Below are 13,980 nucleotides of genomic sequence, written 5' to 3' on the forward strand. Positions count from 1 at the left end.
GTGAACTAATCTCATACTTTTACATGTACCTGTCCAGTTATCCCAGCACCACTTATTGAAGAGGCTGTCCTTTCTCCACTGTACATTCCTGCCTCCTTTATCAAAGATAAAGTGACCATATGTGCATGGGTTTATCTCTGGGCTTTCTATCCTGTTCCATTGATCTATCTTTGTGTTTTTGTGCCAGTAGCATACTATCTTGATTACTGTAGCCTTGTAGTATAGTCTGAAGTCAGGGAGCCTGATTCCTCCAGCTCCGTTTTTCATTCTCAAGATTGCTTTGGCTATTCGGGGTCTTTTGTGTTTCCATACAAATTGTGAATTTTTTTGTTCTAGTTCTGTGAAAAATACCAGGGTAGTTTGACAGGGATTGCATTGAATCTGTAGATTGCTTTGGATAGTAGAGTCATTTTCACAATGTTGATTCTTCCAATCCAAGAACATGGTATATCTCTCCATCTATTTGTATCATCTTTAATTTCTTTCATCAGTGTCTTATAATTTTCTGCATACAGGTCTTTTGTCTCCTTAGGTAGGTTTATTCCTAGATATTTTATTCTTTCTGTTGCAGTGGTAAATGGGAGTGTTTTCTTGATTTCACTTTCAGATTTTTCATCGTTAATGTATAGGAATGCCAGAGATTTCTGTGCGTTAATTTTGCATCCTGCTACTTTGCCAAATTCATTGATTAGCCCTAGTAGTTTTCTGGTAGCATCTTTAGGATTCTCTATGTCTAGTATCATGTCATCTGAAAACAGTGGCAGCTTTACTTCTTTTCCAATTTTGATTCCTTTTATTTCCTTTTCTTCTCTGATTGCTGTGGCTAAAACTTCCAAAACTATGTTGAATAAGAGTGGTGAGAGTGGGCAACCTTGTCTTGTTCCTGATCTTAGTGGAAATGCTTTCAGTTTTTCACCATTGAGGATGATGTTGGCTGTGGGTTTGTCATATATGGCCTTTATTATGTTGAGGAAAGTTCCCTCTATGCCTACTTTCTGCAGGGTTTTTATCATAAATGGGTGTTGAATTTTGTCAAAAGCTTTCTCTGCATCTATTGAGATGATCATATGGTTTTTCTCCTTCAGTTTGTTAATATGGTTTATCACGTTGATTGATTTGCGTATATTGAAGAATCCTTGCATTCCTGGAATAAACCCCACTTGATCATGGTGTATGACCCTTTTAAAGCGTTGTTGGATTCTGTTTGCTAGTATTTTGTTGATGATTTTTGCATCAATGTTCATCAGTGATATTGGCCTGTAGTTTTCTGTCTTTGTGACATCCTTGTCTGGTTTTGGTATCAAGGTGATGGTGGCCTCGTAGAATGAGTTTGGGAGTGTTCCCCCCTCTGCTATATTTTGGAAGAGTTTGAGAAGGATAGGTGTTAGCTCTTCTCTAAATGTTTGATAGAATTCGCCTGTGAAGCCATCTGGTCCTGGGCTTTTGTTTGTTGGAAGATTTTAAATCACAGTTTCAATTTCAGTGCTTGTGATTGGTCTGTTCATATTTTCTATTTCTTCCTGATTCAGTCTTGGCAGGTTGTGCATTTCTAAGAATTTGTCCATTTTTTCCAGGTTGTCCATTTTATTGGCATAGAGTTGTTTGTAGTAATCTCTCATGATCTTTTGTATTTCTGCAGTGTCAGTTGTTACTTCTCCTTTTTCATTTCTAATTCTATTGGTTTGAGTCTTCTCCCTTTTTTTCTTGATGAGTCTAGCTAATGGTTTATCAATTTTGTTTATCTTCTCAAAGAACTAGCTTTTAGTTTTATTGATCTTTGCTATTGTTTCCTTCATTTCTTTTTCATTTATTTCTGATCTGATTTTTATGATTTCTTTCCTTATGCTAATTTTGGGGTTTTTCTGTTCTTCTTTCTCTAATTGCTTTAGGTTCAAGGTTAGGTTATTTATTCGAGATGTTTCCTGTTTCTTAAGGTAGGATTGTACTGCTATAAACTTCCCTCTTAGAACTGCTTTTGCTGCATCCCATAGGTTTTGGGTCATCATGTCTCCATTGTCATTTGTTTCTAGGTATTTTTTGATTTCCTCTTTGATTTCTTCAGTGATCACTTCGTTATTAAGTAGTGTATTGTTTAGCCTCCATGTGTTTATATTTTTTATAGATCTTTTCCTGTAATTGATATCTAGTCTCATAGCATTGTGGTCAGAAAAGATACTTGATATGATTTCAGTTTTCTTAAATTGACCAAGGCTTGATTTGTGACCCAAGATATGATCTATCCTGGAGAATGTTCCATGAGCACTTGAGAAGAATGTGTATTCTGTTGTTTTTGGAAGGAATGTCCTATAAATATCAATTAAGTCCATCTTGTTTAATGTATCATTTAAAGCTTGTGTTTCCTTATTTATTTTCATTTTGGATGATCTGTCCATTGGTGAAAGTGGGGTGTTAAAGTCCCCTACTATGAATGTGTTACTGTCGATTTCCCCTTTTATGGCTGTTAGTATTTGCCTTATGTATTGAGGTGCTCCTATGTTGGGTGCATAAATATTTACAATTGTTATATCTTCTTCTTGGATCGATCCCTTGATCATGTAGTGTTCTTTGTCTCTTCTAATAGTCTTTATTTTAAAGTCTATTTTGTCTGATATGAGAATTGCTACTCCAGCTTTCTTTTGGTTTCCACTTGCATGGAATATCTTTTTCCATCCCCTTACTTTCAGTCTATATGTGTCTCTAGGTCTGACGTGGGTCTCTTGTAGACAGCATATATATGGGTCTTGTTTTTGTATCCATTCAGCCAATCTGTGTCTTTTGGTGGGAGCATTAGTCCATTTACATTTAAGATAATTATCAATATGTATGTTCCTATTCCCATTTTCTTAATTGTTTTGTGTTCGTTATTGTAGGTCTTTTCGTTCTTTTGTGTTTCTTGCCTAGAGAAGTTCCTTTAGCATTTGTTGTAAAGCTAGTTTTGTGGTGCTGGACTCTCTCAGCTTTTGCTTGTCTGTAAAGGTTTTAATTTCTCCATCAAATCGGAATGAGATCCTTGCTGGGCAGAGTAATCTTTGTTGCAGGTTTTTCTCTTTTATTACTTGAAATATGTCCTGCCAGTCCCTTTTGGCTTGCAGAGTTTCTGCTTAAAGATCAGCTGTTAACCTTATGGGGATTCCCTTGTGTGTTATTTGTTGTTTTTCCCTTGCTGCTTTTAATATGTTTTCTTTGTATTTAATTTTTGACAGTTCGATTAATATGTGTCTTGGCGTATTTCTCCTTGGATTTATCCTGTATGGGACTCTCTGTGCTTCCTGGACTTGATTAACTATTTTCTTTCCCATATTAGGGAAGTTTTCAACTATAATCTCTTCATATATTTTCTCAGTCCCTTTCTTTTTCTCTTTTTCTTCTGGAACCCCTATAAGTTGAATGTTGGTGTGTTTAATGTTATCCCAGAGATCTCTGAGACTGTCCTCAGTTCTTTTCATTCTTCTTTGTTTATTTTGCTCTGCAGTAGTTATTTCACTATTTTATCTTCCAGGTCACTTATCCGTTCTTCTTTCTCAGTTATTCTGCTATTGATCTCATCTGAGTATTTTTATTTTCATTTATTGTGTTGTTCATAGTTGTTTGTTTCATCTTTAGTTCTTCTAGGTCCTTGTTAAATATTTCTTGCATTTTGTCTCTTCTATTTCCAATATTTTGGATCATCTTTACTATCATTATTCTGAATTCTTTTTCAGGTAAACTGCCTATTTCCTCTTCACTTGTTAGGTCTGGTGGGGTTTTATCTTGCTCCTTCATCTGCTGTGTGTTTTTCTGTCTTCTCATTTTGCTTATCTTACTGTGTTTGGGGTCTCCTTTTTGCAGGCTGCAGGTTTGTAGTTCCCATTGTTTTTGGTGTCTGTCCCCAGTGGTTAAGGTTGGTTCAGTGGGTTGTGTAGGCTCCCTGGTGGAGGGGACTAGTGCCTGTGTTGTGGTGGATGAGGCTGGATCTTGTCTTTCTGGTGGACAGGTCCATGTCTGGTGGTGTGTTTTGGGGTGTCTATGGACTTATTATGATTTTAGGCAGCCTCTCTGCTAATGGGTGGGGTTGTGTTCCTGTCTTGCTAGTTGTTTGGCATAGGGTGTCCAGCACTGTAGCTTGCTGGTCGTTGAGTGAAGCTGCGTGCTGGTGTTGAGATGGAGATCTCTGGGAGATTTTTGCCATGTGATATTATGTGGTGCTGGGAGGTCTCTTGTGGATCAGTGTCCTGAAGTTGGCTCTCCCACCTCAGAGGCACAGCACTGACTCCTGGCTGCAGCACCAAGAGCCTTTCATCCACATGGCTCAGAATAACAGGGAGCAAAAGTAGAAAGAAGGAATTAGTAGAAGTAGAAAGAAAGAAAGAAATGGGGGAGGGATGGAGGGAGGGAGGAAGAAAGGAAGGAGGGAAGCAAGGAAAAAAGAAAGAAAGAAGATAAAGTAAAGTAAGATAAAATATAATAAAGTTATTAAAATAAAAAAGAATTATTAAGAAAAAAAACACGGACGGATAGAACCCTAGGACAAATGGTGGATGCAAAGCTATACAGACAAAATCTCACACAGAAGCATACACATACACACTCAAAAAAGATGAAAAGGGGAAAAAAATCATAAATCTTGCTCTCAAAGTCCACCTCCTCAATTTGGGATGATTCATTGTCTAAAGGAGGGAGGGAGGGAGGGAAGGAAGGAAGGAAAGAAGATACAGTAAAATAAAATAAGTTATTAAAATAAAAAATAATTATTAAAAAAAATGGACGGATAGAACCCTAGGACAAATGGTGGAAGCAAAGCTATACAGACAAAATCTCACACAGAAGCATACACATACACACTCACAAAAAGAGGAAAAGGAAAAAATCATAAATCTTGCTCTCAAAGTCCACCTCCTCAATTTGGGATGATTTGCTGTCTTCATGTATTCCACAGATGCAGGGTACATCAAGTTGATTGTGGAGCTTTAATCCGTGGCTTCTGAGGCTGCTGGGAGAGATTTCCCTTTCTCTTCTTTGTTCCACACCTCCCGGGGTTCAGCTTTGGATTTGGCCCCGCCTCTGCGTTTTGCTCGCCGGAGGGCGTCTGTTCTTCACTCAGACAGGACAGGGTTAAAGGAGCAGCTGCTTCAGGAACTCTGGCTCACTCAGGCCGGGGCGCGTGGGCCTGCGGCTGCAGAGGCCGGCATGACGTTGCACCAGCCTGAGGCTCGCCATGCGTTCTCCTGGGGAAGTTGTCCCTGGATCCCGGGACCCTGGCAGTGGGGGGCTGCACAGGCTCCCCGGAAGAGGGGTGTGGATAGTGACCTGTACTCGCACACAGGCTTCTTGGTGGCAGCAGCAGCCTTAGCGTCTCATGCGCGTCTCTGGGGTCCGCGCTTTTAGCCGCGGCTCGCGCCTGTCTCTGGAGCTCCTTTAAGCAGCGCTCTTAATCCCCTCTCCTCGCGCACCAAGAAACAAAGAGGGAAGTAAAAGTCTCTTGCCTCTTCGGCAGGTCCAGACTTTTCCCTGGACTCCCTCCCGGCTAGCCGTGGTGCACTAACCCCTTCAGGCTGTGTTCACGCCGCCAACCACAGTCCTCTCGCTGCGCTCCGACCAAAGCCCAACCCTCAGCTCGCAGCCCTGCGTGCCCTGGCGGGGGAGCAGACAAGCCTCTCGGGCTGGTGAGTGCGGGTCGGCACCGATCCTCTGTGCGGGAATCTCCCCGCTTTGCCCTCTGCACCCCTGTGGCTGCGCTCTCCTTCGCGGCTCCCAAGATTTCCCCCTCCGCCACTCGCAGTCTCCGCCTGCGAAGGGGCTTCTAGTGTGTGGAAACCTTTCCTCCTTCACAGCTCCCTCCCACTGGTGCAGGTCCCGTCCCTATCCTTTTGTCTCTGTTTATTCTTTTGCCCTACCCAGGTACGTGGGGAGTTTCTTGCCTTTTGGGAGGTCTGAGGTCTTCTGCCAGCGTTCAGTAGGTGTTCTGTAGGAGTTGTTCCACGTGTAGATGTATTTCTGGTGTATCTGTGGAGAGGAAGGTGATCTCTGCGTCTTACTCTTCCGCCATCTTCCCCCTCTCTGATGTTCTATATTCTTACTGAGTTTCTGTCTACTTGTAATACAACTTTTTAAGACAAATGCTGATATTTCCAACTATAATTATGCATTTGTCCATTTTCTTTTTAAGTTCTGTCAGCTTTTACTTCAAGTATTTTGACATTTGCTATTTGGTGAATACATATTTACAATTGTTATGTATTCCTGATGAATTGACTCCTTTTTATAATTATGAAAAGTTTCTTTTTTATCCCTGACAATATTCCTTGTCCTGAAATCTACTTTGATATTAATAGCAACTCTAGCTTTCCTTTGATTTATGTTAGCATGATAAAAATTTTTATCCCTTAAATTCCAAACCTATGGGTGCCTTTATATTAAAAATGAATTTCTGGTATATGATGTATAGTTTGGTCTTTGTCATCCAGTCTAATATCCTCCGATTTGTAATTGGAGTATTTAGATCATTACATTTAATGTGAGTATAAATATGTTTGAGCTTAAATGTAACATCTTATTTATTCCCTATTTGTCTCATGTTCTGTTTTCTGTTTTTCTTTTACTGCATTTTTGGATTAAGTTATTTTCAGGATTCCTTTTATGTCTGTTGACTTTTTAGGGTACTGTTTTTCCCTTAGTGGTTGATCTTTGGTTTACAACATGCATCCGTAATTTATCAAAGTCTTCCTTTAAATTATATTATGCCATACCACATATAGAGTGAGAATCTTACTCAGTATGCTTTCATTTCTCATTTCCTATTGTTGTCTTCAGATATTTTATTTTTGCATTTAAAACTCCACAGTATATTTTTAACTAACTTTAACAAACTTTTAACTTTTAACAAATTTTTAACAAACTTTGCTTTAACAAGTAAGCTGTCCTTTAAAGAAAATTAAAAGGAAAAAAATAAATTTTACATTTACCATTTGAGGATCACTTTACTCAGTTGTGTTGATCCAAGTTTCATTTGATGAAATTTTTCTTGTACCTGAAGAACTTCCTTTGCCATGTCTTATAGTTCAAGTTTACTGATGATAAATTCTTTTAGGATTTGTTCCTATGAAAAAGTCTTTATTTCACCTTCATTTATAACATTTTTTATACAGTAAAATTACTCTTTGGTATACAGTTCCCTGGATTTTGACAAATGAATAGGGTTGATTATACATAACTACAATCAAGATACAGAACAGTTACATTATTCCCTAAATTCTCTCATGCTCACCCTTCATATTCAATCCTTTCCTCCCTCACCCAACCCTGACAATTACTGATCTCTTCTCTATCCTCATAGTTTTATAATGCTGGCTTGCCTTGTTGAAGAGGGACAGCAACTTCAACAAGCCTATAATTTCTCTGCCTTCCCCTGGATCCTAGTTCAGACTACCTCCTGGGTCGATAGATGTATATTTAGCTCCATGATGAAGGGTTCTAGTTTCTCTGATATATACCCACATAATCAAGATCAGAGACAGTGAAACTGGCATGAGTTTCAGTTCATCCTCATCAGTACCATCTTTTCCTTTCTGTCCCCTACTTTACATCCAACTTCCTTTCCTGACTGCCTCAGGCACTGCATTTTTGGATCTTAGGGGTTTGGCCATCTCAGTGCTCCTGTCCCTTTTAGTTATAGTTTTGCGTCCAGCATTGTATTCCTGCCACTCTCAGGGATTTGAGGGTTTTGTTGTTGCTGTTCATCAGTGCTCTAAGGGTCACAATGTGTATTGTCCTTCCGCTAGTAGTTTAAGGCTTTTGTTTTGTTGGGGAGACAGGAGAAAGGATCTGGATAGAGTTTTATCCATTTCCCTCAGTGGCTGCTATTCCTTTCCCCCAGGCCTGTACCATGTTGGATTTTTGTTTGGATACCAAACACTGTAAATTTCATGTTGTGGAGTGTTATTCTTTGTTTTATTCCTTTAAAGGCTTTTGTATTTTGTTCTGCCTAATACTTGTTTTTAGATAATTTTGATAATTTAGAAGCTTATTTTTAGGTTCTTTAGGGCAGGTTTAGAGTAGTCCTTATTCTAAGGCTAATTTAGTCCCACTTTTATGGAATGACCCTTTGGGTCACTACTGAATGCTTCATTATTTAATGGTTCTTTTTCCATCAGGCTGGTTGGAACATAATGTTTCCTGGCCCTGTGTGAGCTCTTGGAATTATTTGGCTTATAGCCTCTCTAATTGTTCTTTCCCCTGTACAGGTGTTCTTAGCACAGTCTCCTGGAGTTTTGCTCTAAGCATGACCATATTGGACTTTGATCAAAGACTCAAGGGGAAACCATATACAAATTTCTGGAACTTTAAAAAAAATCTTTCTCTTGGGTACTGTGTCCTGCAGATTTTAGTTTGCCTTAAGCTCCAAAACATCTGATTCTTGTTTCCTCAAGTCAGAAAATTGACCAGACTCTGTTGGGGTTCCTTCTTCATGTGTACTGTATTCTGTTAATTGCCTCCAGGAAGAAAGTCTGGATAATTGTAGATTCAATTAATTTATTTCTCTCAGAAGTCAGTATTTTACTGCCTGTTGTCCCACTGTTTTGAAAATAGTTGTTTGTTACATTTTGTCCAGTTTCCTAGTTGTTTGTGGTAGGAAGTTAGTTCTGAACTCCTATTTCTTCATGGCCCTAAGTGGAATTCCAAAAGTCATTGTTATCTTTTTTCTCCTGTTTGTAAGATACCTAGTTTTTCTTGATGCACTCTTTTGTCATTGAATTTCAGCAATTTTATTAAGAGCCATGGTTTACTTTGTGTTTACACTGTTTGAGGATCCCTGAGCTTCTTGAATCTGTAGGCCTTTGGAAAATTTGGCCATGATTTATTCTATTGTTCTGTCTTTTCTCCATTTACATGTATGTTAGACTATTTGATGTTTCCCAAAAGTCACTGAGATTTTGCTCATTGATTTCCACACTTTTTTTCTTTCTATGCTTGGTTTTTTTCATTATTTTTTATTTTATATGTTCAGGTTTTCTTCTGCAGTGTCTAATTTGCAGTTAAGTGAAATTTTTAATTTCAGAAAAGTTTTTCCTCTAGATATATCATTCATTTGGTATTAAGACAATTTATCTTTTCATTATACTCATGTTTTTCTTTTAATACTTGAAAATATTTGTCACAGCTGGTTTAATGTCTGTTTATGCAATAATATCCACTTTGGGGTGGTATATTTCTATTGATCAGTTTTTCTCCTGGTTGTGGGTCACATGTTTGGTGTTTGTGGGGTTTTTTTGTACATATCTAATAATTTTTCTTGTAGGTTGGACATTTAGATTTAACATTATTGAGTGTCTGGATATTATTGTCTTCCTTTAAAGGGTGTTTTAGCAGGCATATGAGTTATTTGTGATTGAAATTCATTCTTTGGAGGCTTATTTTTAAGATTTGCTAGGGTTGCTTTTTAGTACCCTTTACTCTTGGGCTAATTTAGCCCTACTTTTAAGGCAGAACTCTTCTGGAATCTCTCCTAAAGACCCCATAAGTTCATTGAGATCTTTCTACTCTGGCTGCTTGGAACTTGAACATCTTCCCAGCCTTGCTGTGAGCGCTGTGTGAATAGTTATGTTTACAGCTCACTAGAAGATGTCTTTTCCTTGGTAAATTTTCTTTATCTGGTTCTCTGATATCTCACCCTACATATGTCCATATGGATATTCAACCAAAAATTTAGAGGAATCACTATACAGATTTTTAGAACTTTTTTTCTATGTATAGGCCTCTCCTTGCCAGTACAGTGTCTTGCAAATTCTAGCTATTTAGCCTCTACAGACTCTGAGCTCCATCTTAAATCATCAAGGCTGCTGTACACTAATTGGGTTCCTCCTCCCCACACCAAGGTTCTAAAAGTTCCCCCAGGCAGAAATCCATGGTTATTTTTAGACTTACCTCATTTATTTTCCTTCTCTGAGGGATCACAGTCCTGTGCTTTCTTTTGTCTAATGTCTTAAAATAATACTTTAATATATTTTGCCTAGTTTTATCAGTTTTAATAGTGAGAGCATGTCTAATACCACTTACTCCAGTATTGCCAGAACTAGAAGTAATCAATGTATTTTATTTTTATTTACATCAATTTTTAAATAAATATTTTATTATATAAGTGTAATTTAATATATTCTCCCATTAAAACACTTACGGAAAAGTTAGTTTCCTTTTAATAACTTTCCTAATCTTAGGCTTCTTTCGTTCTTCAAATCTAGCCAGTGATATCAACTTGGTACACAGCCTGTAAGGTACCTTTTCTATCCATTTATATACATATGTTTCCATAGAAAAGTTTTAATATTGGTTTTCTTTAGGTTGTATATGCTTTTAGTATCGTAATTCAGAGTATATTTAGTTCTCTTTCACTTGATTTAAAAACAGCAGTGTGTGTTAGAGGTGTACCTTATTATTAAAACAAATCTATTTCATATTCTTTATGTTGATATAGTTAATATATTAAATAATATAATATTTTTATGTGGTAATATTTTCAGCAAGAATAGAAATTGGTCCTTCGTAGCTCATCTTCTGGACATATTGCAAATGCTTTCCATTTTTTTCCAGGCCTTTCCAGCCACATTTTCAGAAATTTTGCCCTATTTCTCTCTGCCCCAAGTACTCCTCTTGCCTGGAGACAGACAGACTTCACATCCACCCCTAATAGTTGCCCAGGGCCCTTTTTTGCTTCTATTTTCCACAGCTTTGGCATGGGCCGTTCTTTGTGTTGTTCTCATCTGTTATATACTTGAATACAGTATGCTCTTGTTTCCCTCATTAATCTCTCAAAGGTTCCTTACAATTTTTGGTCCATTGAAATCTCCCCATCCATATTTTCCCATTCATCTATTGATTCCTTTTTTTGAAAAATATTTTGTAGGTTCTGTGGTTTGATAGGGAGTATAGGCTGGAAGATGTACTCACTTCGCTATCTTAAAACCAAGAATTACATTTCTCTCTGCCTGAATTTTCGCTGTATCATTTTATCATAATCTAGAATAAGATTAAACCTTTGTATGTTTGCCTAACACTCTTGTGAATAGACATGTATTAGGGAGCAGTAAGATGTTTGAGCTAGAGAGTATTCCTAGCATCTCCTCTTCTGTTCCTAACTTTACTTCTGTTCAGTAATATCCTCTTCATATTGCCATGCATTTTCCTGGCCCTCATTATTCTTGTATTGACATGAGAAGTTCTATTTGTTAACCAGAATTGGAGTTTAGGCATCATGAATAAAACTGTAAAGTTTCTCTTTGGGCAACTATAAACCCTTCCCAACAGATTTTCTATTTGCCATTGAAATATTTTCAACCCATGTTGCAGATTTTTAAAACATTAGAATTGGAAATTTTTAAACCTTTTAACAAAAGTTTTCTTTCACCATTATAATCTTGAATTTGGTTTAGCACTAATTATTATTTTGGTATATAAGATACTGCTGTATACAATATACAAAATAATGAAATGTGATCTAACCTATAACAGTAGCTCAAGTCTCTTCCACTTTTAATTTATATTTTGATGTTTTGGGCTCCTGACCAAAGTTAGATTAACATGACTTCTTTATAGATCTTTCCAATATGTAAATAAATTACACTGAAACTTTTTGTCTATACTGGGCAACAATTTAGTACCTTAGGATCTACTGATGGAGGAGAAAAATGATGTAAGGTCCAGAGGAACCACTTGGGATATTAAACAAAAATTCTGGGTGATCCTGGCTCTAAGTCACAATCTAATGTAGATTTTTCAGTGAAAATTTCTTAAAGAGATTCAGTCCTTTTTCATTCATAGTACTGTGAATACAAACTTCTAAGTCATGCTTAATAATTTCCTTGTTGTTTGTTACTTTGTTATAACCTGATTATAGTAACTAGTAGTGCAACCACTTTGGAAATATAAAAGAGAACTATTCTTTGGCAGCTTGCAGAGCTACTTCTGTTTAAAATCTGATCCTGGGAATGGGTATATGGACAGGAGCCTACCCTTGTGCTGTTCTTGTCAATCAGCCCTTTCTGTCATTTCACAGAATGAAATTCTGTAGACCCAGAAGGGACCTGAGCAGTTATGTAGCAGTGTTTTACGGGAAAAGAAACAGAGAGCCAGAGAGGTAAAGCAGCTGTCCTACCATCACAGAGGTAGTAAAGAACCACATATCTTCACCCTGGCCTGCCCTGAATTTTTTTGACATGTTGAGAAGTCATCGTGTCTCAACTATATATCACATTTATTTCTACTTCAAAAGGCTAAAATTGTCTCTTTTTGAAATTTTTGTTGTACTTACACAGCTGAAATTTAGCCAAAGCCTTTCTAGCTCCCTGTACAATTATTCCTCTTCTCCCATTCTCTTAAACTTTTCTTGGGCATCTTGATAGAGAATACAGCAACTCCTTTATTCTGTCATTAGAATCCAGACAGAATCAGAGATTGAAGGCTGGGGAAAGTTGTCATGAATGGTAGTATTTTTACTCACACATAGAAGAAATAGGGCACCAGATTTGTCCATTCAGTAACTTTCTGCTCAATTTTAAATTTAATTTGATGAACTCAATGAAATGGAGGAATCTTTTTTTTTTTTGGTCAATTTAAATGTGGCTATTCCCTGAAGAAAACACCTTTTCTTTCTGGGTTTGTCTCTTTGGCAATGGGAGTAAGGAGAGGAGGGCAGCATGTATTTCCTTCCTATCTAAAATTGAAAGTATTTTTTTGTGTTTTACTCAAATATGAATTTTGTGTAATAAATTCTGAACTAGTCATGACTAATATGCATTTTGATATAACAGGATAGACATGATTCAGCTGATGATCAAAATATTTGTCATGTGTGGCATATGGATGTAGAAGCCCTTCCAGAATGGATACACTGCCTAATACAAAAAGTAAGTTCCATAGTTTCTGAGTAAAATTAGGAATATACTACCTTCAGAAAGTTTTTGTCCTCATTTTAGAGCTATTTTTCTTGGATGCATTGTTTCAAGAGACATGAAAGGGTGTGTAACTTGATTACACTTACTGGTTTCTTCATTATTACTGGAGTGCTCTGAGTACTTTTATACCTCAGACTTTGCACTTGGTATTTCCCCTTCCTGGAATTCTCTTCCCACAACTACTCACCTGTTTCTTCATTTCCTTAGGTCTTTATTCTCAGTGAGGCATTGCCTAGTCAGTCTATCAGCTGCCACTCCCCACTATTACCACTCTCAACACTTCCCTTCTCCCTTCTCTACTTTATATACCTATCTATGTTTTACACACACATTATAAGTGATATATAGAACTTTAAATATGCTTAAGTATATATGACATATATAAATTATTATACACATTCATATACACATCCGCATATGCATATATATACACACACACACAAAGGGCTTACTGATCTTGTTAGTTACCTAGCTCCTCTACTAGAATAAAACTCCATGAAGTCAGAAGTTTTTATATTTTGTTCATTATGTACTATATCCCCAGCACCTAGAACAGTACCTATTGAGTGAATGAAATATCCTATGTGTCTCATTACACAAATGTAAAATAAACTGGAAAATTAATGACTCTTATTGGCACAATCAGTATCAAAAAAACACACTTTTAAGGATCCTTAATGAAATATTATGAGTAGGAATTCATCTTGTCAGTGTGGCATCATTATTTCTCATAATTCAAAAAAGCTAAGTATTAGAAAAGTATAAGTAATATGATTTTTGGAACAATATAGTTGCCTTTCTCCACTGACTAGCTTACTTTTTTTGTTAAAGAATAACATTAGCTAGATATCCCTTGCATCCATTCTCACATTGTAATGATTTCCTGGGAAAATGCCAGTGCACTGCTTATTAGTGTCCTGAACTTTAGAAAATGTATTAGGACACTGTAGATGTCCTACTATCTCTGTTGAAAAGATAACTTTAAGTTAGTTCATTATTAATTTGTAATCTGAGTATAGAAAATGAAATAACTGATGTATGCAACCAATATCTTTTG

The 13,980-nt window shown here is 37.1% G+C and overlaps 1 protein-coding gene across 3 annotated transcripts in view; it reads left to right on the top strand.

Annotated features, from left to right (window-relative positions):
- Window positions 1-13,980, top strand: part of RNF180 (ring finger protein 180) — a 282,912-nt gene that overhangs the window by 47,449 nt on the left and 221,483 nt on the right. For 2 of the 3 annotated variants that reach the window (XM_082651886.1, XM_082651887.1), the window contains exon 3: window positions 12,780-12,875. In XM_082651886.1, coding sequence (XP_082508012.1) covers window positions 12,780-12,875 — 96 coding nt within the window. Of the gene's footprint in view, window positions 1-12,031; window positions 12,107-12,779; window positions 12,876-13,980 lie in introns of those variants that run through there. The other variant, XM_082651888.1, reaches the window with a different exon arrangement.

Source organism: Grampus griseus, assembly GCF_964374135.1.
Source record: "Grampus griseus genome assembly, chromosome: 3".
In the NCBI taxonomy this organism is placed as follows: domain Eukaryota; kingdom Metazoa; phylum Chordata; class Mammalia; order Artiodactyla; family Delphinidae; genus Grampus; species Grampus griseus.